The sequence below is a fragment of the Tetrahymena thermophila genome, assembly GCF_000189635.1.
Source record: "Tetrahymena thermophila SB210 genomic scaffold scf_8254716, whole genome shotgun sequence".
Lineage (NCBI taxonomy): Eukaryota > Ciliophora > Oligohymenophorea > Hymenostomatida > Tetrahymenidae > Tetrahymena > Tetrahymena thermophila.
In genome coordinates this window covers 363852-387377 of record NW_002476481.1, presented here as the reverse complement: position 1 = coordinate 387377, position 23526 = coordinate 363852, and the positions used below count along the sequence as shown (strand labels likewise).

General features: G+C 24.0%; 8 protein-coding genes across 8 annotated transcripts; 4 read left to right on the top strand and 4 right to left on the bottom strand. All coding sequences in view use genetic code 6, as the record gives it.

Moving 5' to 3' along the window:
- Positions 1-2205: 2205 nt before the first annotated feature.
- TTHERM_000101229 (hypothetical protein) lies at positions 2206-2538 on the bottom strand (the record flags this gene model as incomplete). Its single annotated transcript, XM_012796614.1, has 1 exon — positions 2206-2538. The coding sequence occupies one exon, from the start codon at positions 2536-2538 to the stop codon at positions 2206-2208; it is 333 nt and encodes a 110-aa protein (XP_012652068.1).
- A 683-nt stretch (positions 2539-3221) lies between these two features.
- Positions 3222-4081, bottom strand: TTHERM_00101220 (hypothetical protein; the record flags this gene model as incomplete). The annotated part of the gene is made up of 2 exons (XM_001012171.2): positions 3222-3252; positions 3297-4081. The coding sequence occupies 2 exons, from the start codon at positions 4079-4081 to the stop codon at positions 3222-3224; spliced, it is 816 nt and encodes a 271-aa protein (XP_001012171.2).
- Positions 4082-5517: 1436 nt separating this feature from the next.
- TTHERM_00101210 (hypothetical protein) lies at positions 5518-6354 on the top strand (the record flags this gene model as incomplete). Its single annotated transcript, XM_001012170.1, has 1 exon — positions 5518-6354. The coding sequence occupies one exon, from the start codon at positions 5518-5520 to the stop codon at positions 6352-6354; it is 837 nt and encodes a 278-aa protein (XP_001012170.1).
- Positions 6355-6767: 413 nt separating this feature from the next.
- Positions 6768-7747, bottom strand: TTHERM_00101200 (transmembrane protein, putative). The gene is made up of 3 exons (XM_001012169.3): positions 7423-7747; positions 7215-7360; positions 6768-7069 (listed from the first exon to the last, which is right to left on the bottom strand). The coding sequence occupies exons 1-3, from the start codon at positions 7658-7660 to the stop codon at positions 6914-6916; spliced, it is 540 nt and encodes a 179-aa protein (XP_001012169.2). The 5' UTR covers positions 7661-7747; the 3' UTR covers positions 6768-6913.
- Positions 7748-8729: 982 nt separating this feature from the next.
- Positions 8730-9626, top strand: TTHERM_00101190 (hypothetical protein; the record flags this gene model as incomplete). Its single annotated transcript, XM_001012168.3, has 1 exon — positions 8730-9626. The coding sequence occupies one exon, from the start codon at positions 8730-8732 to the stop codon at positions 9624-9626; it is 897 nt and encodes a 298-aa protein (XP_001012168.1).
- A 1410-nt stretch (positions 9627-11036) lies between these two features.
- Positions 11037-11952, top strand: TTHERM_00101180 (glutathione S-transferase, carboxy-terminal domain protein; the record flags this gene model as incomplete). Its single annotated transcript, XM_001012167.3, has 5 exons — positions 11037-11306; positions 11398-11457; positions 11520-11665; positions 11753-11853; positions 11918-11952. 5 exons carry the CDS (start codon positions 11037-11039, stop codon positions 11950-11952), a joined length of 612 nt encoding a protein of 203 aa, XP_001012167.1.
- Positions 11953-13280: 1328 nt separating this feature from the next.
- Positions 13281-14918, top strand: TTHERM_00101170 (cytochrome P450 family monooxygenase; the record flags this gene model as incomplete). The annotated part of the gene is made up of 2 exons (XM_001012166.1): positions 13281-14641; positions 14696-14918. 2 exons carry the CDS (start codon positions 13281-13283, stop codon positions 14916-14918), a joined length of 1584 nt encoding a protein of 527 aa, XP_001012166.1.
- An 882-nt stretch (positions 14919-15800) lies between these two features.
- Positions 15801-23384, bottom strand: TTHERM_00101160 (nucleoporin, putative; the record flags this gene model as incomplete). The annotated part of the gene is made up of 12 exons (XM_001012165.2): positions 15801-16055; positions 16129-16239; positions 16309-16440; positions 16500-16775; positions 16831-17274; positions 17395-18077; positions 18162-20451; positions 20535-20951; positions 21011-21384; positions 21444-21702; positions 22369-22583; positions 22826-23384. The coding sequence occupies 12 exons, from the start codon at positions 23382-23384 to the stop codon at positions 15801-15803; spliced, it is 6015 nt and encodes a 2004-aa protein (XP_001012165.2).
- Positions 23385-23526: the final 142 nt, after the last annotated feature.

Below are 23526 nucleotides of genomic sequence, written 5' to 3'. Positions count from 1 at the left end.
GCATTTTATTTATATTTTTTATACATCTTAAATAAATCAATTAATTCATTATAATTTTAATTGTATCAGAGAATATTTATATCAATCATACAAATTTATATACTTTCTTATTATATATTTTTATTTTTGCAAAAAAAAACCATACATTTATAATCAAAAATTAAATGATTATTTTCGAATCATAAGCATTCCTCATACTTATAACAGTTTTAGTTATTTTTTAGAGTGGATTTAAGTCAATAAAATATATTAACGAATTTTTACACAGTTATTTATTTTTTTATTCAGTTTTTGATTTTGGATATTTTTTAGTTTTCCGAATATAAATTTATGGTTTAAATTTAACCATTTTTTATTTACAATTATCCAGAACTTTATCATTTTTTTTCTTCTTTTATTTAATTTTATATATAACATAATCTTCATAAAATAATTAAAAAAATATAAACTATAATATAAATCTTATTAATTAACACCCAAAAAAAAAAAATTTTTATTTTATAAAAAAATTGTTAAAATTAAAAGTATTTTTGATATTTTTCAATATTCTATTGTTAGTCCTAAAGGGAACTTATATGGTATACATTTTTGATATTAAAAAAAAAAACAGTAATAAATTTGTTAAAACTAACTATGACTTTCAAAGTATGTTATGTTCTGCAAAATTTAGCATATATTTCAACTCCAATTTAAAAATAAATGAAAACATTTTTAATTCATCAATAGAACAAACAAACAAGCAAGCAAATTTATATTAATTTTTTTCAAATAAATCTGTTATACCAAGAGAATTTGTCTCTCTCTATTTGAAAAAATATTTAGATAATAAATGATAAATATTTTTTTACTTATCTATGAATCAAATTTTGAATTTAGAAGTACGTATCACAACTAATTTTTTAAGCTTCCTAACAAAAAAGCTAAGGTCAAAATCTGAATCATTTATTCTCAATTCTGTTAATTTATTGCAATGCATTTGATTTATCTAGATATATTGTCCTAAGTTAATTTTATTTTAATTTTAAAATATATTTCTTTAAAAAGCAAAAGAAAAGCTTTCTAATTCTCTATGAAGAAAAACTTATTCAAATATTTAAGCAAGAGGCTCAAAGTTTATTTCATCAGTTTTAATCTTTAAAATTTTTAAATTTATGAAATTGGATAAATTTAGTAGGAATAAATTATTTTCAGTGAAATTACTGAAATAAATTTCTAAATCTTTAGTTAAAAATGGCTTATTGTAGTTGACTAAATTACTATCAAATTAGTAATGAAGATCAATATATTTGATATCTTATATTTACTATAGGATTAAATCAAATAAATCGTATTCGTTATTAGTGTGAATGTAATTTTATTCGTTTTGATTACTATTTACGTCTTAAATATATTTTTTATCTTAATACTAATCTAAAGTAATTGTAAATGAAAAAGCTCCTGCTTAGACAAATAAATTAATATTATTTTTGAATTTAATCTTGCCATTTAATAGACTTAAAATAAAATTTTAAATGTTGTTTATAAAATTAATCTTTAATTCTATCTATTTTTAATTCTAGTTATAGTTTTAACCTTATATAATCAATATTTTATTTTATAAGTATATTTTTAGGCTAATGTCGAAATTTTATAATTTTAAATTTTAATATAAAGAATCAATGTTCTAAATTAAAACTCCAATTTCAAATTAAATATCAATATTAAAATCAGCCTTGACTGAAAACGATTACTGTTGTATCAAATCAGAAAAGTATAAAATAAAATCTTAGGAGAAACAGGGTGCATTTTAAAGTTCTAAGCATACATTATTACTAAATTTAAAATTAGAAATTATTTTTTCTAATTATTTACAGTTATCACAGCTTGAGATATCTTAATCTTTCAAAAACTTTAAATTCAATTTTTTCAGGGTTTTTTCATCAACCGAGTTTAGTGATTAAACAATAAAGCTATAAGTTTCATAATTGTAAGGGAGGTGTATAGTTATATTATCAATAGCTTTAGGACCAGTCTTTAAGCAATTAATTGAATGAAAAGGGTTCATCTCTTCAGGAGTTTTAGTATATTTTTAATACAAAACATTATCGTTTTTGAGATTAAAAGATATATTACTAGCTTACTTAAGCTATGCAATAGGATTTTCTATCAAATAATATAAAATAGATTAATTATTATCAATATTATCGCTTATCTATTAAGAAGAGTTCAACTCACTAAGCTACATCTTGTCCATATAAATATCCATTGAATCTGTTTATGAATAAATTTTAATAAACACATTTTCCAATTCTTTGATAAAAGCAATTGACTTAATAAAACATTTAAGAAGATAGAATGATAATTGTGCCAAAAATATCTTTAATTTTATTATGCTTTCTTATTAATTTTTTTTTACATCAATTATTAAATATTTTGATAATAAATCAAATTTTATATTTAAACTTTTAGCATTTTTTAAATTTTAAGCCAAACTTGCTATGTCTTTGAAAATATTCTCTTCTTTTTCTGATTGATTATCCAATTAAAATGTTACTTCATGCTAATCTAATTAATTCTTTAATAATTCAGATTAGTAAGCAATCATAGCGCTCGAAAAACTAGGGACTTTTTCTAAATTAAGATAAACTTATTTAATCTACAAGAAATTAATCAAAGTATTTTCAAGTTGCTTTGTTTATAATTCATACATTTTTTGAGTAAACTTAAAGTCAATTTTTAGGATCTTGAGAGCACTATTATCAAAAGATTTAATAAGATCTTAAAAAACAAGAAAGTTTTCTTAACAATTGAGAACCTCAACAGATAGTTACTGAATGATGTTATTATTAAATGTAAATCCGTATTATAGTGGACCAAATATTTACATAGTTACAGTTGGAATTTCTTTCACCATTTTAAAGAAATAATTTAGTTCTTGAGCTAAATTTTGAATATTCTTGGATTTTTAGTTTTCGTAGTTTAAAGTTATTATTTTCCCGTAGCAATCTTCGCATTCAATTTTTATTTAAAGAATATTGAAGAAAAAATTTAGTTTTTTTAATTGTTTAGCTCTTTTCGATATAAATTATAATAATCCTGAATAGAATTTTGGAGTAATATCAGTCTACTATAAATTGATTTAAATATGTTTCAATTTGTTTAATTAACCTGGATTATCTAATCTCAATATCTCTATATCTTCTATATCACATTATTTCACTATTAAATCGAAAGTTTCTAAATCATGCGCATAATTTAAACTTTATAACGCATCTTAAATAATACTACCTACATTCTTTATTTTATTAAAATTTAACTTTAACTATATTATAGATAATTGTTATTAGCTTTCTAAAACATATGGCTAGTTAAGATTAATAACGCAATTTTCTAATTTCATATATAGATAAATTAATTTATTTTAATGAAGTGTTTTGATAATTGATTGATAGTATATAGGCTCTTCATTATTAGCAATCGAAATTTATAAACTTTTTAACTAACATAACTAATACAAATTAGAATATATTTTTTCTTATTATTTGTAATTTAGGTTATTATCTTTTATATCTAATACCAAATAATAAATATCTAAATCACCGAAAATAGTAGTCTGTATGGCTGAATCAACATTTTTATTTGAATTACTCTCATTTATAGTCAATTCTAAATTACAAATTTAAGTTATTTATTAAAACATCACTTTTAAATCTTCTTCATATTATTTAACATATTTTGCACTTTTTTATTCTAAATCTAGTACATTAGTGTCTAAAGACAATGATAAATCTCTCAATTTGTGCAAATTGTTTATATGCTTTGCTAAATGCTAGAACTAGGAAGTAGGAATTGCGTTATCAAAACATATAATTAGCTTAAGCTATTAAAGATTCTTAAATTGATTAATAAGATATAACAATCCTGTTAAAGCTTAACTATCTTTAAAGTTGCATCCCATTATTTGAACTGATAAATCATATATTGTGTCATTTTGCTCTGATAAATTAATGAATTAATTGTAATTACAATTGAAAACTTCAAACTATGAGCAGACAATACTGATTATGTTATCAATTCTTTAAAATTGGATTATTTTATTCATTTTTTAATAATTTTTTTTGAATTTGATTATTAATTATTATTTTGAAAAAATAATTACCTATGTTTAAAGAAGTAAAAGATATTAGAATATGTTTTGATTATTGTTTTTCCTTTTTACCTATTTTAAATTATAAGATCAGATTATGTATTAATTATTTATTTTTTCCTTCCTACCTATTTCTGAAATCTTAATACCAGGTTTTTACTTTTTCTCTTATAAGAATTTTTTATTTACTAAACGATAAATCAATTAATTTCCATCACTCATTTTATATATTATACAAAGATATTTTTAATTAACTCAGCATTTCTAAAAATTTATTACTTTTTATTTATTAATAGCGCAAGCTTAAAGTGCTCTTTGATAATTTTATTATATATTTTTACTCTATTTTATGAATATAAATATCTGAGTTTCCATAAAATTTTTATTTAATACAACTCTTTAATAATTATTTTAATTTTTAATTCAAAAGAAGAACAAGAGCAACATCATAAGTTTTAATCTCTTTAATATGAATAAATTAGATTTATTTAAAAACTATTTTTAAAAGTTGTGTAAAAATTTATATGTAATGCGTATTTTTTTTCATACCCATATAATTATATAAAAGATTTTTTTTTTTAAGATAATAAATCTGAATTATATTAAGTGATTTCTGGGAACATGGATACAGATTGCATAATGCTGCTCGCTTAATAATTTGATTACCACAAATTTTTTTGATCTATACTCTATAAGGATATTCTACTTTAGGCTATATCATCTGAGAATCATTGCTTATTCTGATTTAGTTAACCTTCTTGTTCTGTAAGATTTTTCTTTTTTAATCATAAAAGATATCAATCTTAAAGATCAATTATTTAGTTGGTTAGGTGATCCATTTTTTAAATTTCATAAATGAAAAATGCTAAGTTTAATCTTTCTTAACTAAACACCGTAAAATTCTTTTGCTTTTTACCTTATTTATTTTTGATTTTTATCACTTTACTAAGATTTACTTATATTTATTTATATATATTCTTTCTTTCATGAATAATTTTTCTTAAAATTGTTATTTATCTAAAAATTATTTTTCTAAATAAGCAAATATGTTGAAATTTAATCTATGAAAATCAATTTTTAATAAACTAAAACAAAATAATATGTTAAAAGATAAAATTTATTTTAGTTGTTTGCTCATATTTATAAATAAATTATATTGATTTATTCTGTTTCTATTTTCTTTAATTATTCCTGCTTGTTGTAAGTAAGTAAGTAAATAAATAAATAAGTAAGACGTTTTTAATAAAATGAAATTTTAAAGTTTTTATTTTATTATGAATTTATTATGAATAAATTTTGAAAGTAGCTTTTAAATAGATATATACATACATACAATCAAATTCCTGATAAAATTAGAATTTTCGATTAAAAATTTGTTATTGTTTTTAGATATGATTTCAGTTTAAAGAATTAGAGCATAAAAAAAGCTTGTTGGGGCAATTTATAGGCATTTTAGCTATGTGAGTGAGAAGGATTTGTTAGACCGCGTTCCATACAATTTCGGAGGAGTAAAGGCACAAATAAATCCAAATAGTACATACAAAGTTTATCAGTTATTGCATTCTATTTTTAATGATAAATTGGATCATGGATTCAAATTCGCTTACGAGTCTATGTTAGACGCTTTTGAAAACCACGATTTAGAATTCTTTTAGGAAACAGTTGAGCCCAATTTATACTTAAAAATACAGAGAGGTTTTGAGTTCCTAGAATCAAAAGGACTAAAAATTTGCCAATAAAATAAAAATAGCTAATTTGATATCGCTTACAATAGTTTAGAAATACATAATGGAGTCTATTTCGATAGATAAAAGAATCCTTCAGGATTGAGAAAATAATCATTGCAAATGTTTGATTATGCAATATTTAACTTATACACATCAAATGATATGGGAGCATCATTCCCATTCTAGGGATTAGTTAGTCGTCCTATTTTGCAAATTGGTCTTTATCTAAGTTCTTCTCGTAAACTCTACCTCGAAGATTCTAATGGAAAAATAGTTGCAGGTGAAAACTCTAACATGAATCAAACTCATAAAATATTATTTGAAACCGATCCAGGTGAAGCATCTTCATTAGGCAACAATTAAATTTTCAACATGTTGAGAGGTTTCTAGACAAATACCAATAAAGAAAAGCTATTCAAGGAAATTTTCATTGGAAATGACTCTTAATGGAAAATTACAGATATTGATAATTTCATGAAAGGAAATCCTTTTACAAGATGAAAAAGAAAACAAACTAAATATAGGATTAAAAAATAAATAGTTTACTTCACATTTCATAGAAAATTAAGTTTAATAAATAAATAAAATAAATATTCATTGTACTTTCCTATTAATTTATTTGTTAAAGTTTTAGCCAATTTATTCAAAAGCTGGATGTAACTAATCATCTTATTTTATTTAAAGCAAATCAAGTCGCGTTTATTCTAAATAATTAACAAATGTTGAAAAAATTCAAATAATTAATTTAATTTTATGTTTTAAATAAAGCAATAATTTTACTTAATTAAAACCATTAAATTCAATTTAAGAATTTTAAAAAAAATGGTATTCAACTCATCATCTAAAAAATTATTAAAAATTCAAATCAAATAACTAACAATTCAATTAGCAAATGAGTAAGTTTACAGAAAAACTTGCGTTAAAATTATAAAAATTAAATGAAATTAATTTATTAAGGTGAGATAAAACAAGATAGATACATTAATTATTATTATTATTATTATTAAGCTAACTCTTAAAGTTAAATTTAAATAATGAAATATATAGTCAACATATCTATTCAAAATCCAAACATGTAAGCACTTAAATCTTCAACTATGTGCTAAATGTAGCTGTCAACAGACTTGTCTAAATATTAATCACGCTTCTTTTTCAATTTGGGATCTTTGTTCTATTCCTCAATATATTTTCTAATCTTAGAGAAAGTATCCAAACGCTATTTAATAAATAAAATATTAATAAGTAGAAATACAACAATTATTTAATTTTTTAACTTTTAAAGAAAATGAAAATAATTTAAATATTTTTTATTTCTTTTGCTTTATAATTGAATTATTTAAAATCTAAATTATTTATTTTACTGGCCCAACGATTGATCCTAATATTTTTAAGTATTCAGTCAGAGTTTAAGTATTTTTTTCATGGATCTACTTTATAATGTTAATATAAAGACATATATTTCTTAGCTTCTCGCAAATCTACTCAAAATCTGGTTTTTCTTATCCAACTAAAATAATATTTGCAATTAAAATTTAGATAATTTAATAAACTAAAATAATTAATACTTACTTAATCTCAAAACACATCCAAGATTGAAACCAACCTATTCTGCAACTTTTTCAATGTTCATAGTTTTCTAAAATTATATTTCAGTTGTTTATCTTTTATTTTCTGCTATAACTTCCTTTGCTAATAATGATGGTTCTGTATAATATTTCATTTTTGACTAGTAAGATTTTTTAAACAAATACATTCTTGCCAAGGCAACGCCTGCAAAGCAAATTATGATTATAATCCAATCTAGCATATTTATTTTATTTGAACTATCTAAAATTTCAGAATTTTAAATTTAATTATTATTTTTGTAATTTATTGATTAAATCTTTAAAGGTAGGAAAGAGTTAATAAATTAATTATTTTTAAAAATTTAAAAAAAGATAAAACAAAATAGAATATTTTTTATTATTAAATTAATTGTTCATTTTTTTAAAATGATTATTTCTTATTCTTTTTTTGAATGAACAAAAAGTTTTTTATTATTGAAAGATGAAGACTAGAAAGTATTTTTAATTGTTGTTTTTATTTAATTTTTCAACAATTTAATTCAAATCTTCACAAAACAAAACAACATTCAAAAAAATTTAGATAACTCTAATGCTCAAAAAGTAGAAATCTGTATGATGGTCAAACGTAGTATTAGATCTATGCATGATGGTTTATTTATTGTTTTATTTTTTGTAAATTTTTGAATCAAGCTACTGCTTTAAAACATAAATAGAATATAATCAATTAATTTCATATAGAAGAATTATTTTTAAATGTGAAGTAAAAAATTAATTTTATGTTGCAATTTAATTTAAATATTCATGAAATATAAATAAAGCAGTCATAGTTCCATATATACATAAATAGCTTTAGTAATAAAAAGAGAAGAAGTCTTACAGAAGATATAAGGAGAAGTTAATAAAAACTGTTTTATAAATATTTTATTTGAAATTAATAAGATAAAGAATTATTTAATGCTAAGGAATAAATATAATTTATGTTTAAATAAAATAATTTAATTTAAATGTTCATGATAAGCTAATAAACCAATTTTTTATCAATTAGTTTGAAAAAAATATTTTTTAATTAGCTTGGATTAAAATTTGAAGCGATAAAAAATTAAGAAATTTAATGAATAATTAAATTGAATTATTTGTTATAAAACTGCAAATATCAAATAAAAAGATGAATTTTTTTTTTAATTTAAATTGAATTTATTAGATATTACTTGATAGGCACTAAAAAAGTTTTCATTATTTCACTCATTAATTTGCTCAAAAAAATATAATAAATTAATAAAAAATTCGTAACAACTTTGATTTATATAAGAAATGTAATAAAATAATCATTTACAAAGGGAGTACTAAGATTAAGATAATTTTTAACAATTATCAGAAAATGATGAAAACGAGCAATTGGAAGAAGAATATTTTTCCTAAGACGATGAATTTAATGAGGATGATTAGCAGTAGCAGTATATGTAAAGGAAGGAAGTAGAATTGAAGAGAAGATATAATTTGTATGATATTTTGAAGCAGTATAGAGAAGAAGGCGAGCATTAGCCAGTTTCACGTTTATTTTATGCAGCATATTACAATGAAGCAGCTCTTCAATAGCAAAATATTGAATTAGACTCATACATGCAAACAAAAATTAACCAAATATAAGATAATCTCAAAGAGTAATTTTAAGGCTACTTTTTGATCAAAGGTTCATTCTCCATTCACCTTTTAGAAGCTGAATCTAATGCTCTAAATGAATTTGTTAAAGAATTGCACAGCGACTATCATAAAGAAAAGTCTATTTATTAAAACATCAATATCATCGCTTTCACTGAAGAGAATTCAAACAGATTCTACAATAAATGGTACTGTGATAATATTTACTAAGCAGGGCCTACTCTCTCATAAGAAATAGATAAATCTGAAAAGCAGGTGCAAGATAGAAGTTGGGAAATATTTAATCAAGTTTGTTAAGCGGGTTCTAAGTACTCATAAAAAGGATCAAAAAAATAATAAAAACTTGCAACTGAAATAAATATTTCGACTGACGATATGTCTATTTTGATGTCTAAATTTTTCACTCATATAGATGACTATTACAACCTGTATCTTAGCGATATAGAAATCCAATTAGATACTGAATTGCAATATCCTTATCAACCATCTCTTATTAGTATATTAGAATTCTCTACTTTAGGCAAGTTAGGCAAGCTAGATGCATATTGAAAAATAAACTCTTTCTAAATTAATTATAATGGTCTATTCATTTTAAAATGATTACTATTTTTAAGTTTAAATTTGAGAATAAATTTAGATATTTACAAAAAAATGATTTTATTATTACAAAAATAAAGATAATTAATAAATAAATACTTAATTCTTCATCAGTAAATTCTTATAAATTTATCTGTTTGTTTATTTGTTGATGCGACATGTATGTGTTTACGCATTGTTTAATTTAGTTAAATAGGTATTTCATCTCAGTTTCTTAATCTAATTTTTTCAAATTGAAACTCTTAAAATTATTAAGTTTCAAAAGTAGACTTTAAATACTTTAAAAAAATTTTAATTCTTTAATTTTAAAAGTTTAAATTTACTTAAATTATTATGAATCAGATATATTATCAATCAATCAATCATTTTATTTATTTAAAGACTAAAAATATAATTAAAATTATAAAATAGCTTTAAAATTTTCATAAAAACATTCATCTTTTTTATTAATATAAAATGAAAAAATGGTAAATTAAATATCTTGATAATTTTATCATATAAAATATTATTAAATCTTGAAAATAAATTCTATGAATTGCTTTATGTATTTTTCATGCAATAAAAATAAGGAAGTATCTTGCATATTGCTTAGTTTATTTTAAAATAATTTAAGGAATATTTAAATCTTCTTCATAATTTAATTTGGTTTTTATTCACACATTAAACTATTTTTAAAGTAATTTGAATAGGTTTCATTATTGTTAGCATATCTGTATTGTAAAGAATGATTTTAATTCTTTTAATTATTATATTTTTAACAGTTCCTTAACTGTGGTTCTGGTTGAATATTTAACTTTATTATTTAGAGAGAAGTAAAAGAATAAAAAAAATGAAATAGATTTTTAATAGACTTAATTAAAATTAAAAATTTGCTAAGATAATTAAAATGACTGTGCAAAAAGTGGCGGAATTATGAAGAATGTAAAATAATACACACTATTGTGTAGTTGTATTGTCTACTAAAAATATTATAGTGGATTTCAAAAGATATATTTTTAAAAGGATAAACAAACAAATGGTTGTATAAAAAAATTAAATTATAAATTAAAAATTGTCAAGAATTGTCATATCTTATTTTAACAACTCAAATATATATTTAATATATCTATTGAAAAACAATCAAGCAAGCAAGCAATCGAATAAACAAACACAATAATCGATCAAGCAAATAAACAAAACAAACTAACATCTCACAAAAAATCTAAACGATATAGGTAGGGATTTTAAGATCTTTCGCAAAAAATAAAAAATAAAGAAATATATATTTTTTTCGAATAAAAATATTTAAAATTCTTTTTAAAGAAGAAAAATAAAAGACAAAGAAATCTTTAGATACTTAATTAGCAATAATAAACAAATAAAATGGAAGTCTTTTTAGATAACACTCCTGAAAGTTTTTTGGTTGAAGTTTACGCACACTATACAAATTTAGTTCATAGAAAGAAGGTTAACCTTATTAGATTAACTCCAGCTGCACAACAATTTATTTAGCAAGGTGACTTGAAGATACCCAATTTGCCATGCTTGATTACTCCATAAGGAATCATTTCTAATCCAATTTCTATTTGCGTTTACTTCAGTGATATCAGTTTCACCTCTGGCATTATGATTGGAAAGAATAACGATGCATAAGTATATTTTTAGATTAGATTTAAAAAAGCTCATATGCTCTTCTGACTTTAACCTATAAAGCAAATATTCATTATTATTATTTTATTAATAGTTCTTGTCATACTTAGATTAATGTAAAAGAATTCAAAAGAATCAAGAAGTTCAATTAGCCGTAAATTATTAAAACTCAAATAATGAAAATCAATTGAATTAATTATTATGTTTTTCATATAGAATTTAAACAAAGACTTAGAATCTAAGGTATTTTTGGTTGGTAGTCACATCACTTTAGCTGATATTATTGTTTTCGCATATACCTATCATATAATTACTTGTCTTGATGATGCAGCTAAATGGAAATTCAACAATGTTTTCAGATGGTAAATTTATCTGATTTAATAAATATTTATCATTTAGTTTTAATTCCATAAAAAACTTTTGTAATTTGTAAATTTTAATTATTTTAGGTATAACAACGTTTAAAACTTAGAAGGAATGAAGGAATTCATTCAAAATACTAATAGATCTTTAAGTATGTACCCTGAACCACTTATTGAAAGTGAAGATGGTAATTAAATTAATTACAAACAATTAAATAAATTTAAAATATTTTTATAAAATAAATAAATTAGCTTCTGCTAAAGGAAAAGGTGGAAAGAAAAAATGAAATTTAGGGCTAGTTGTTTAAATTAAAAACCAATAAATAAAATATTATTTTTTAGCAATAAAGCAAGCAAATGAATAAATAAATAAACAAACTAACTTACTAATTAATTTATATATAGCTTTGTGTAGGATTTAAGTTAAAAATATAAACTTTTTATAAATTAAAATAATTTATTTTAATGGTTTATAGAGCGAGATAATTGATATTTTAATTATAAATTAAATTAGTAATTTTAAAAATTATTTTGTAGTTAAGTAACTTTATAAATTATATGTTTTTTTTAAATTTTTCATAAAAGAAGTTTAATATTCTAACTCATTAATATTTAAATCCTTTCTTGCACAAAAATACTTCTAAAACAAAATAAATTATAAAGGATTTATTGATATAAGTCAATAATTTTATTTAAGAAAAACAAAGTAGTTTTAATATCATAAAATTTGGGTTTTTTCATCTAAAAAATAAAACTACTACATATAATCACAAATATACATGTTTGTTTTTTTTTCAATATTTAAACTTTTTTAAATGCAATATTATTTAAGAAGCATAAATGATAGCAAAATCAATCAAATATTCAATTAACATTCTGGTTAGATGGTGCTATGGTATACATTATGATGAGACTCACTGTTTATGGTATTTTCACAGTAAACTATTCATTAGTTTTAAATTAAGTAATATTAAATTAAGGATTCTAGATTTCTTAATGAGTGAGCTTCATTTCTATTTATTTTGTTACAAATAAAGCCTAATTCTTTTAAATACAAATTAGCTATCACATTAACATTTTAATCCAAATATGAAAAATTAGTAAAGAGAAGATAAATAAATGAAATTATCCAAATTTAATAAAACATTCATGTTTAATAACATTTTCGTCTTTAAAATGTTTTTTAAATAGAATTTAATAAAAAATTTAATTATTTTATTACTTTATTGAATGGGAAATATTTAATTAAAAACAAAATACAACTAAAAATTTTAATTATCTGTGAATTAATAAAACACAACATTTTATATTTCTCTTTGACAGTTTTTATTATATCTGTATTAGAATAGCTTTATCTTAGTTTAATAATTTTATTTATGAATATTACATCAATTATTTTTATCAAAAGTTTTTATTTCTATATTGATTTAATAATAAAAAGGAATAAATTTAACATTATTAAATAAAGTTATATAGAAAAGTGTTAACCGTAATTTATTAGGAAGTTATATTTCAGGAATATATTTGTTACTTTCATTTTCCAAATAATAATAAACTCATTCACAGTTTTTCAAAAAATATAAAATAAATAAATTTAAAACAAACTATTTAAACTATGTCATTTTTAGCTTACTTTGCTTTAATAGCAACAGTGACTGTAATTTACTTAGCATTCCGAATTGTTATTTTCCCTAAACTAAAAATTAAAAAACTAAAAAATAAATATGGAGATTAAGTTATAGTTTTGTATAATTTTGGGTCAGGACTTATTTAAGAAAAGAAGAAAAGTTTAAAGCAACAAGGTGACAGTCTTGGAACTATTCGCAAATTATTGTGGAGTAACCCTAAAGCTAAGGCAATAATTCATAATAACGCTTCTGGATAAATAGCTTATTCTTTTATTGATCCTGAACTTATTAAATAGGTTCATTAATAACCAGAATTTTTTGTTAAGTAAGTAAACCACCCAGCTGTTCTCTACTTATTTTCTAAATCAATCCTTTGTATGCAAGGAAAGGAATGGTAGAAATAGAGGTAGTTTTTTGGTAAATCTTTTCATTTTGAAGAAATAAGGAACTACTTACCAATTATTAAAGAAACTTCACAATCAGTATTTGGATCTATAAAAGAAAATCTAAGTGATAGTTCTTAAATAGAAATTTAAGTTGTCAAAATCTGTGAAAGTGTGACATCAGAAGTTGTATTTAAAGCATTTTTTGGATTTAATTCCTAAAATTTAATAAATGGATCATAGAACTCATTAGTCTAAGAAATTGTATCAATAATGACTGATTCTTATAGAATATTTTAATTTAATAAATTAGCTTTTATTAAATTTTTGATTTTTAGAAAGAGAAGCTACGATTTTTTCCCTCTATAATGTGAAAGGGAAATTGTATAACGTTTAAGGAAAGTAAAAGAGGAATGTGATAAAATTGTATAATAAAGAAAATAGCAACTATTAAATAATCCTTCTCTATATAAATACAATTTTTTAGATTAGTATTTGAAGGAAATCCTTCTAAATAAAAACTAGGATATAAGAGAAGAAAATATAATTGATAATTTTTTAGCATTACTGTTTGCTGGAACGGATACTACAGGAAACATGGTTGGCACATCTATTTTTTATCTTTCATAAAATCCAGAAATACAAAATAAAGCCAGAGATGAGGTAATAGAATTATTAAGAAAAAATCATTAATGTAATAAAATGCAAGATTTGTATGAATAAATGACTTTTGAAGATATTACTAATTTCAATTATTTAAATTCCGTATTAAAAGAGTCACTTAGATTAATTCCTCCTGCTGTGAATGTATTCCCAAGAAAAGTTATCAAAGATTTATAAATAGGTAAATTTCAGTTAAAAAAAGGTGATGCAGTCAATACTAATTTTATTTGTGGTCATTATAATCCTTAAGTATTCAAAAACCCAGAATAGTTTGATCCTTCTAGATGGATGAATGCAAACGAGTATTTTTGTTATTTATGAAATCTTCATTAATTAAAACACTATATTTAAAATAGATAAAATTAATTTAGTTTCACTCCCTTTTCTTTAGGTCCTAGAAACTGCATAGGGCAGCACTTAGCTATGATTGAAGGAAAATGTATGTTGGCTTATATTTTACTTAACTTTGAAATTATTCCAAATCTCAAAGTAAAGGTAAGAAAGGAAGCTAAAATGAGTTATGGATTAATACCAGACAATCTTGTTTTCTTTAAAAAAAATTGCAAAAATTATGATTGACTGATAATAAAATGTAAAAAAATTAATTTGTAATTATTACCTTCAAATTAAATAAATTATCTGTTTTTATTTGAAATGTAAAAGAATCTATTCAAAAGAGCAAAAATTATAAACTATTTAATAAACAAAGAAGTTTATTTTTTTTAAATTTGAAAAATAAAATTATCATTTTTTATTTTGAGAAATATTTTTCTCAAATTTTACAAATTCAATAAAACTGATTTAAAATGTTTAATTTTCTAATCCTTCAACAACCAAAAATATTCTTTGGGCAGAGGTTTTTTAGAATGTTAATAGTTTTTAGGAAATTTGTTTTTATAAAATTTAACAATATTTTTTAATTATATTTTGCTTATGGCATTCATTATTTAAATTTGTGATTATTTTTATGATTAAACATACAAATATTTATTTATATTAAATACTAATTAATTATTGTATTTTTCCATCAATTTTATTTATAATTAAAATGCTATTTTTTATTTTTTTCTAATAATTTATATCAATTTATTTAATAAATAGATAGATAGATATATATATTTTGATGGTATAACAGATTATTTTGTATTAAAAGTCCAAGTATTCAATAAGAAAAAAAATATACAAACGAAAAATATAAAGATACTAACTAGATCGAATATAAATAATTTAGGATAAAATATTTAATTACAGTTTATCATATTATAAATAAATAATATGGAAATTAAAGTATTTTTATTGAAGATTTTTGAATTAATTGGACATCTATCTTATGTGTTTTAAGAAAGTAATATGTGCGGATGGATAAATTTATGTTTTTAATTATCAATTGCAATTAATTGAAAGGAATATTTGATTTTAAATCTTTAAACATCAAATATTTTTTGTTTAATTTTTTCTCACTCATTTGTTTTTAGAGAGGTTTTAGACAACAATAATTGTTACACAAATCAAGATTATTGTAATGAGGTAATCAGTCCAAGTTAATGGAGAGGAATCACCAGGAGTAGGAGGTGTTGAGCTTTCAGGATCATAAATGACTCTAATGGCTTCAGTCTAGCCAGTTAATGGGTGCTTGACATATATTTTATTGTCAATATTTTGGTTGAATTCAGGACTAATTTAAATTTCAATCTTTTATACACTCTTTTGTTCAAACTGTTTTATTTTAATATGGAAAATATTAGTTATTTTAATTAAATATGCATTAGAAATATTTTTAAGTATTTACGAATTTAGAGATCACGTGAGGCTTGATATCGTTTCCACCGAAAGAAATATCAAGAGGGAAAGTAGTTTGGATATATATTTCCTATTTGTTCATGGCTCTATTCAACTCAATCTTTTTTATAATTAATTAATTAATTAAAATCATTTAATTCATTTTTTCAAATTTTTAAATATTTATTACATATTTTTCATTGTTTGAAAGGTGAATCTTCCAAATAACATCATTAAATTTATGCTCTTAGACGAAAGAGAATTTAGCATCTTAATTTCTACTAGAAATTGTGGTAATTAAGATCAAAGAGGGTGGCATGTTCTGTTTTTAATAAATGAAATAATTAAAATTATTTGCATACGCTTTATTTATTATTTTACCATAGTCTAATAGTTATTAGGTTCTACCAATTTTACAATGCACTAGGCTTGCTAGTTACCATTTGGAAGGTCAATTACTTCTCCTTAAACTTGGAACCATTCAGAGTGTTCAGCCTTGCAAGACCAAGATAAGTTATTGTTTATAGGGTTTTTATCAATAGAATTTTCTAATCTCTTCAAGAGTTCTTTACTACCACTTCTATCCTTCAAGAAGATTTAGAAGGGGATAACATATCTAGTAGCGTAATCTGGATGAGAGGGTTCATTTGTTAATCTCTGTTTACAAAAAATATATTTAAAATAACTCTTAAAATTCAGAATTTAATATTACATTATTTTTTCCGATATCTCCTCTAACTATTTCACCTACTTCTTGGACAATAACCTTAGATTTGTAAACAACAACGTCATTGTATTATACCAAAACTTCTCCAGGTTGGTGAGCTTTAGCAAGTCCTCTATTGCTGTCAATAGTTAATACATTTTCATTTGAGCTAGACCATCTCTTAGAATTGTATCTATCTCCACTGCTCTTAGCTTGTAGTACAGAGAATTAAACTGAACCTCCAGTGTGTACAAATACTGGTGAGGAAGGAGATACTATAGACCCAACATTAATGAAGAAAATATCATAGATATGAGGGTTAGCTTCAAGATAGACAATACATATTGAGTGTCCAGAAGAAATAGCTCTCAAATTTAATAAGCTACCATCGCTGATTGTAGCAGAAAGTACCTTTGTGTTTGTAACTTTAACTCTTAAATGAACATTGTCCTATTTTTTTAATAATAAATTTAATTGTAGTCAGATCAGATAATATTTTTGTTTGTAAACAAGTTTTATTTAAATAAATAAATTTTATTTATTTTAAAAATTATTTTTAAATTTATTTACAAGTCTTGTAGGGAATGATCTGCCAAGGAAATCCTACATTCTAACTTAAAGAGTGGTTTCACCTTCAACTTACATGTTGATGACTTCATGGGAATTCTCTACAAATAATGAATAAATACTTGTAGTGTAAACGTGAACACTCATGATTTCTTGTTAAAGAGAATTAGAAACAGCTCTAATATGAGTAGAGACACCCTTTTTATCACCAGTGGTAATATGACCATTCTAATCAACTCTAACGGTTTCGTATTGATCACTTGAGCCACAAGCAGTAACAAAAGTGTATTTAAGAGGGTTTTAAATTGGCATAAAGTAACCACTCTTGGGAGGAATCAACAAGATAGAAGGCTTAATATCGGAATAAGCAACATAAGTAGGAATAGGAATAGAAAGAGGATTGATGACATCAATTCTTGCTACAGTTCTAACATGAGACTTTTATCCAATAAAAGTAACAGTAAGCTCGATTTCAGCAACACCAACATCAACTGCAGTGGCGTTTACGGCATATAAATGAGAATCACCAATGCTAACTTAGTTTTTATTTGAGGATTCAATATCTGCAGCAGATAAAATTTCAGGAGAGATGTTTTGGGAAATTCTCAAAACACCTTCGAGCTTAGACTACCAGCTAATTGATAATGGACAGATACCAACAGTCATCAATTCACCTTGAATGAACACTTTTTTTAAAGAAAATTAAAAATAAATTAATTTTTTAATAAGAATTGTGCTTGTTGTTTTGATCAATAAAAATGATAAATTACTTTGAGCAATAAGTCTGACAGTTGTAGATTAATGAAGAGTACGGTCGTTCATACCAAAAATCTTAACGTCATCAATGTTTTACACTGTGACAGGGACAGTGATTTTGCTAAGCAAGGTGTTATTTGGTTGAAGATGAATAAAGAATTCTAAAGTAGAATTGCCTTTAGCTTTTTCTAATGCTCTGATGTCATAGAGCTTAGTGTCAAGTTAGTTCAAATCAATCAACTTTTGGCTACCTTGGTGGTTTTATGTCTCTGAGCTGTAACGAACACGAGTTGAATCAGAAGGACCACCTATGAGTTAAAGAGATGTTTGACAGTTTGGATGCAAAATGATTTTAGGAGGATAAGCTTCAAGAGGAGGGAAGACCTCAAGATCAAGGGAGTTACTCTTTATGATAAAGAAGTTAGCATAACGTGGGTCATTGTAAGTACTGGCGCTACCACTCTTTAAGACAGCTACTAATCTGTAATTACCTCTCTTCTTACCATCAATAGAGAATTTATGTCCGTTGAGGGGATCTCTCTTTATAGCCAAGGTAATTCCTTCATTATCAGAAGTATCACTTTCCAAATAAATATCCATAAGAGCGACTTAGGAGTTAGTGTATTTTCTTCCTTAATCATCATAAACTTCAACGACAGCCTAGGTGTATGCACCTACAGGGATAATGTCTTGAATTAAACGTAAATCAATACGAGCAGGGTCACGGACTTAAACACGACATTCGATTCTCTTAGCACCTATTTAGAGAGAATCTTCAATTTTCAAAGAAGAAACACCGTTCTTGAAGGTAACAAAGGCTAACTTACTTTATGAATCATGATATTTATGTTAGACAACATCTGTTGCATTATTGTGAATAATATACTATCCAGAACCATACATAAGATTCATTACGTATTTATTTTCTTTGTGATTATATAAAAGAGATTCAACTGGATCACATTCTACATTCTTAGAGACTGCGATAAGAATTTCGTCATTTACTGAGAAACTAACAGGAGAAGTCTAAGGATCTTCCAAAGTAGCACTTGTAGCTTAGATTTTAATAACATCAGTGTTTTGTTAATTAGCGAAATTTACACAGGTGTTCAATTCATATTTACGGAACTCATCTTTTTTCTAAGGAATCTACTCAGTATTCAAACTAAGCTTGAACTGGTCCTTGTATTCACTAAAGTGGAGGTTTGTTAGAGGACCGCATTCACTAGTAGTGATCTTCCAGCCAATAGCCAAGGAAGTGTAGTTTGCAAAAGGAAGACTACGAGAATCGAAAACTTAAGTGAAGAAGAAATGGTTCATTTCAGTTTACAAATGATATTTATTGAACTTAGAGGTTTTAGCATGTTACAAAAGAACAGATTCGTCATCACTGTCACGCTAGTTAGGAGATGTCAAAGGGTAAATGTATAAAGCATGGGGAACGTTACACCAAACAATCAATTCGTTGTGTAAGACCAAAGGACGAGGGAGCTTAGCATCAGCTTCATTTTAAGCTGAAATGGATATGGTGTAAGAGTTTTCTTTATCAGTCTTACATAATCCACAAGTAAGTTGATAAGATTGAGTGATATTACCTTGAGTGGTTTACTTAGGGATATTAGAAATGAGACCTTCTTGTCCTGCACATCCCTTTTACTTAAGATTTACTTGAGTGTTAACATTAATTTTACGCCATGATTCCCATTGAGAAGGACCATGCTTGAAACGCCAATTGTAGGAAGAACCCATAGAAATAATAACTTCGTCTTTCTTAAAGAAGCTGAAATATTTAGGGTTGATGATATTTTTAAAAGGCAACAAGACCTTAACTGAAATGTACTAATCAACATTTTCTTAGAGTTGTAAACCTTCAGCATAGATACGAGCACGGTATTCTCCTGCTTCCTTAGCAAGAATTCTAAAGGCACTACAGTAACCGTAGTTATTATATTCATAGTGAACATTGTCGATTTCTTCTTAAGTAACTGATCTACTTTAGATATACTCTTTGAATTCCTCATTAAAGCTTTTCAATTCATTTTTCTTCAATTCTTACTTAATAAATTAATTATCTGCCATTAACTTATTTAAATCTTTAAGAATTTCTTCATAAGTTTGGAATCTTTCTGCCGAGCTACTATAGAAAGAATTTTCTTCTACTGAAAAGGCTAGTGCTGAACAATTTGAGAATCTCTAGCTTCCTAACTCAGGATAAGCAATAGCGAAAGTAGATTCATAACCATTGATAAGAACTTCCTTCATTTGTTCTAATGGTGCAGCTCTCAACACATTGCTAACAATGACCTATTTTATGGATAGAAAAATTAGTTTAGATTAATATCGATGATAAAAAAAATATTTGATTATTATTTTTATAAAATTTTTACTTCGATTTCATCAAAGTTCTTTTCATTCATCTTATCACTAACATGTAACTTAGCAGAACCTATTGATTTAGGGTGAACACGATTGTAAGAAGTAACAGCAATAGTTGTATTTGATGTATCCCATTCATATTATCCAGAACCACCAACGACCTTTAATTTGAAAATTTACTCTGAATGGAGGGGCAAGTGGATGAAATTTCCAGGCTTGAAGAGCTTAAGGGGCATTACTATTGAGATGTTTACTCTATTTTTTATTTCCTTTTCTGGTTTCCAAATAGTTTCAGAGTTTTGAGTTTTACCTTTAACTTCAATAAGTTAAGCAGCAACAACTGTGCTGTTGGTTAAAACTTTGGGTCTCACTCTTAATTCGTGGTTTCTTTGTTCGATCACATCAAACTTGGTCTTATCAATAATAACCTTTAAAAATAAAAAAAATATTTAAATTTATAATTTTTATTTAGTTTGGTTAGGTTTACATCTATTCTGACATTAGGTGTAATTTTAATTTCATTTTTGTTGATATCATATAAAACAACTCTAAGATAGTATTCACGGTTTCTTACGAAGTGGGTGGACTTTTCAAATATTTCTTGATAGTATCCTCTTCTTGCTGATTCCCAAGAATCAGCAGTGTATTCGCGACTGAAAATTTCAAGAGAATGAGGATAAACAACAGTAACAGTAGAAGTTACTTGATAATCTACTTGCTTAGAGGGTCTAACTATAACCTTAGTAGGTACATCTCTCTTTTCTTCAAAAGTTAAGAGCTAGCCATTTTAGTGAATTTAACCAATTTTTTCATCTAAAATCTTCCAGTTATAGTCGTTGCTTGGGAGTTTAATTTTGTTATCTGCAAAATAATTTGGAAAATATTTAAATATTTTTTTCATAGTAAAAAATTTTAATTACCTGTGGCTTTCTTAGTGAAGTATAATTCATACTAGAGGATTGTTTGAGGAAGGAGATACAAATCATTACCAGGATAGATGTCAAACTTATCAATAGCATACAAAGTGACTGGAAGTGAAACCAAAGTCTATCCTAATTCTTTAATCTTGACAGTAACATCAGCCTTACCTGTCTGTAAAGCCTTGATGACAATAATATCAGTCTAAAAATGGTAGCCTTCTAATTTCTTTCTCAAAGGACTAGTGTTGATCTTAGATTCCTAATTTCATTAAATTAATTTTAGTTTTATTAAATAAAAATAAAATTTTTTAAGAAGAAAGAAAAAGATTTTGATTTTACAAATCAATCAAAAAGTTTAAAATTAGAGTGAGTTTAAAAAATAAGTTATCAAATAATTTGCTTGAATAAAAAAAAATTATTGACAGAGAAAAGAGTGTCTCTTTAAAAAAATTTAAAAACTGCCTTAAAAATTTAAATATCTGGAATATTTAATGAATTCTGTTAAAAAAGTATTAGAAAGATAAAAAATAATTTGTTTTTTTATTAATTTAGAAAGTAGATCAATAGATTAATTGATAAATGAATGAATTAATAGATTAGATAGCTATGCTCATATTATTAAGAATTAAAATAAGTTAAAAAGTATATTGAATTTATATTTCGTTTTTATTGCTTATTACAAAGGAGAAATTTTTGAAATTTGTATCTTTAAAGAATCTACTGCGAAATTAATAAATAATTTCAATAAAAGAGGCAAACAGTTTATTTTTAAGTTTTCTTTTTGCAAGAACTACAAATAAACCAAAAATCATTTTATGCTATTGCACTTATTCTCTCTTTGAGACTTATTAATTGATTTATTTCTTACTTACTCATTTTCTTTCTTCATATTTATGAATTCTAGAAAACAAAAAAAAAAATTTACCTTGAAGGTGATAAACTCAAAGATGTTTTCTTCTTATTAGATGCTCCACTCAAAGCGCAAACCTTCTAAAGAGGAAAAGGAGTTACCTTCCTTATCATAACCAATGATTTCGAGGACAGATAAATCACCAACATCGATAGTTCTGAGCTTTGTTAGAATTTCAATCTTTTAGACTTTAGCTATTTTAGATTCTACTCTCATGACATCTCCTGTATCTATATTTTTTTAAAACAAATATTTAATAAATATTAAGTAATCGCAAAAAGGCATTTATATCTTTGCTATTTTTCATAAGATCTCTAAAAGTAAAATTAACATAGCCTATCTACTATAATTCCAAAGGTTTACTAAACGCTTAATATTAATAATTGTATTTATTTTTTCTTTTCTAAAATTAATTTGAGCAATCTCTACTTTAAATGCCTAATGAAATTAGTAGTTAATAAAAACTATTTACCCTTATCAGTAACAGAAATCCAAATGATATTGTCGTAAGGACGGATGTTATTGAGCTTAACTAATGCTGTAGATTCACAAACAGGATTAACTTCATCACTAATTCCATTTATTTGAAGGAAGTCTGGTCTAGAAGAGGACCATGTATAACAACCATTGCTGGCTTCCAAAAGGAATTAAGGTGCTCTAATTTCTAAATCTTCATATAACTCGGGTAAAAGCAAGTTGAGCTTGTTAACTTTCTTTTGGTTGTCTACTGTTTTGATAGCAGTGACTCCACCAATTAATATACAACTAATCGCTAATAAAGCAAAAGCGATTCGATTCATTGCAAAAAAGTTCTTCTTCTTCTTATTATTTAATTTACTTTTTGATATATTAATTATTATGTTAGTATAATACTTTTCTAAATATTCTTTATAGTTTTCTCTCAAGAGTTAAAAGGTATTAATTAATTTATATATATTTATTTTTAATTGTTAGATTTTTTATTGTGTTTTGCTTTGCTAATTTTTTTATCTAGCCTTATGATTCGTTCTATTAGACAGTCTAACTTTCATTCATTCATTAAATCAATCTATCAGTCAGTCAAGATTTATTTATTTATTTGTTTGCTTGTTTTTTAGGTTTGTTTATTTGTTTCATCATAGTAAAAATCTAAATGAGGCACTCTCAAATATATTAATAGACATACCTAATTAT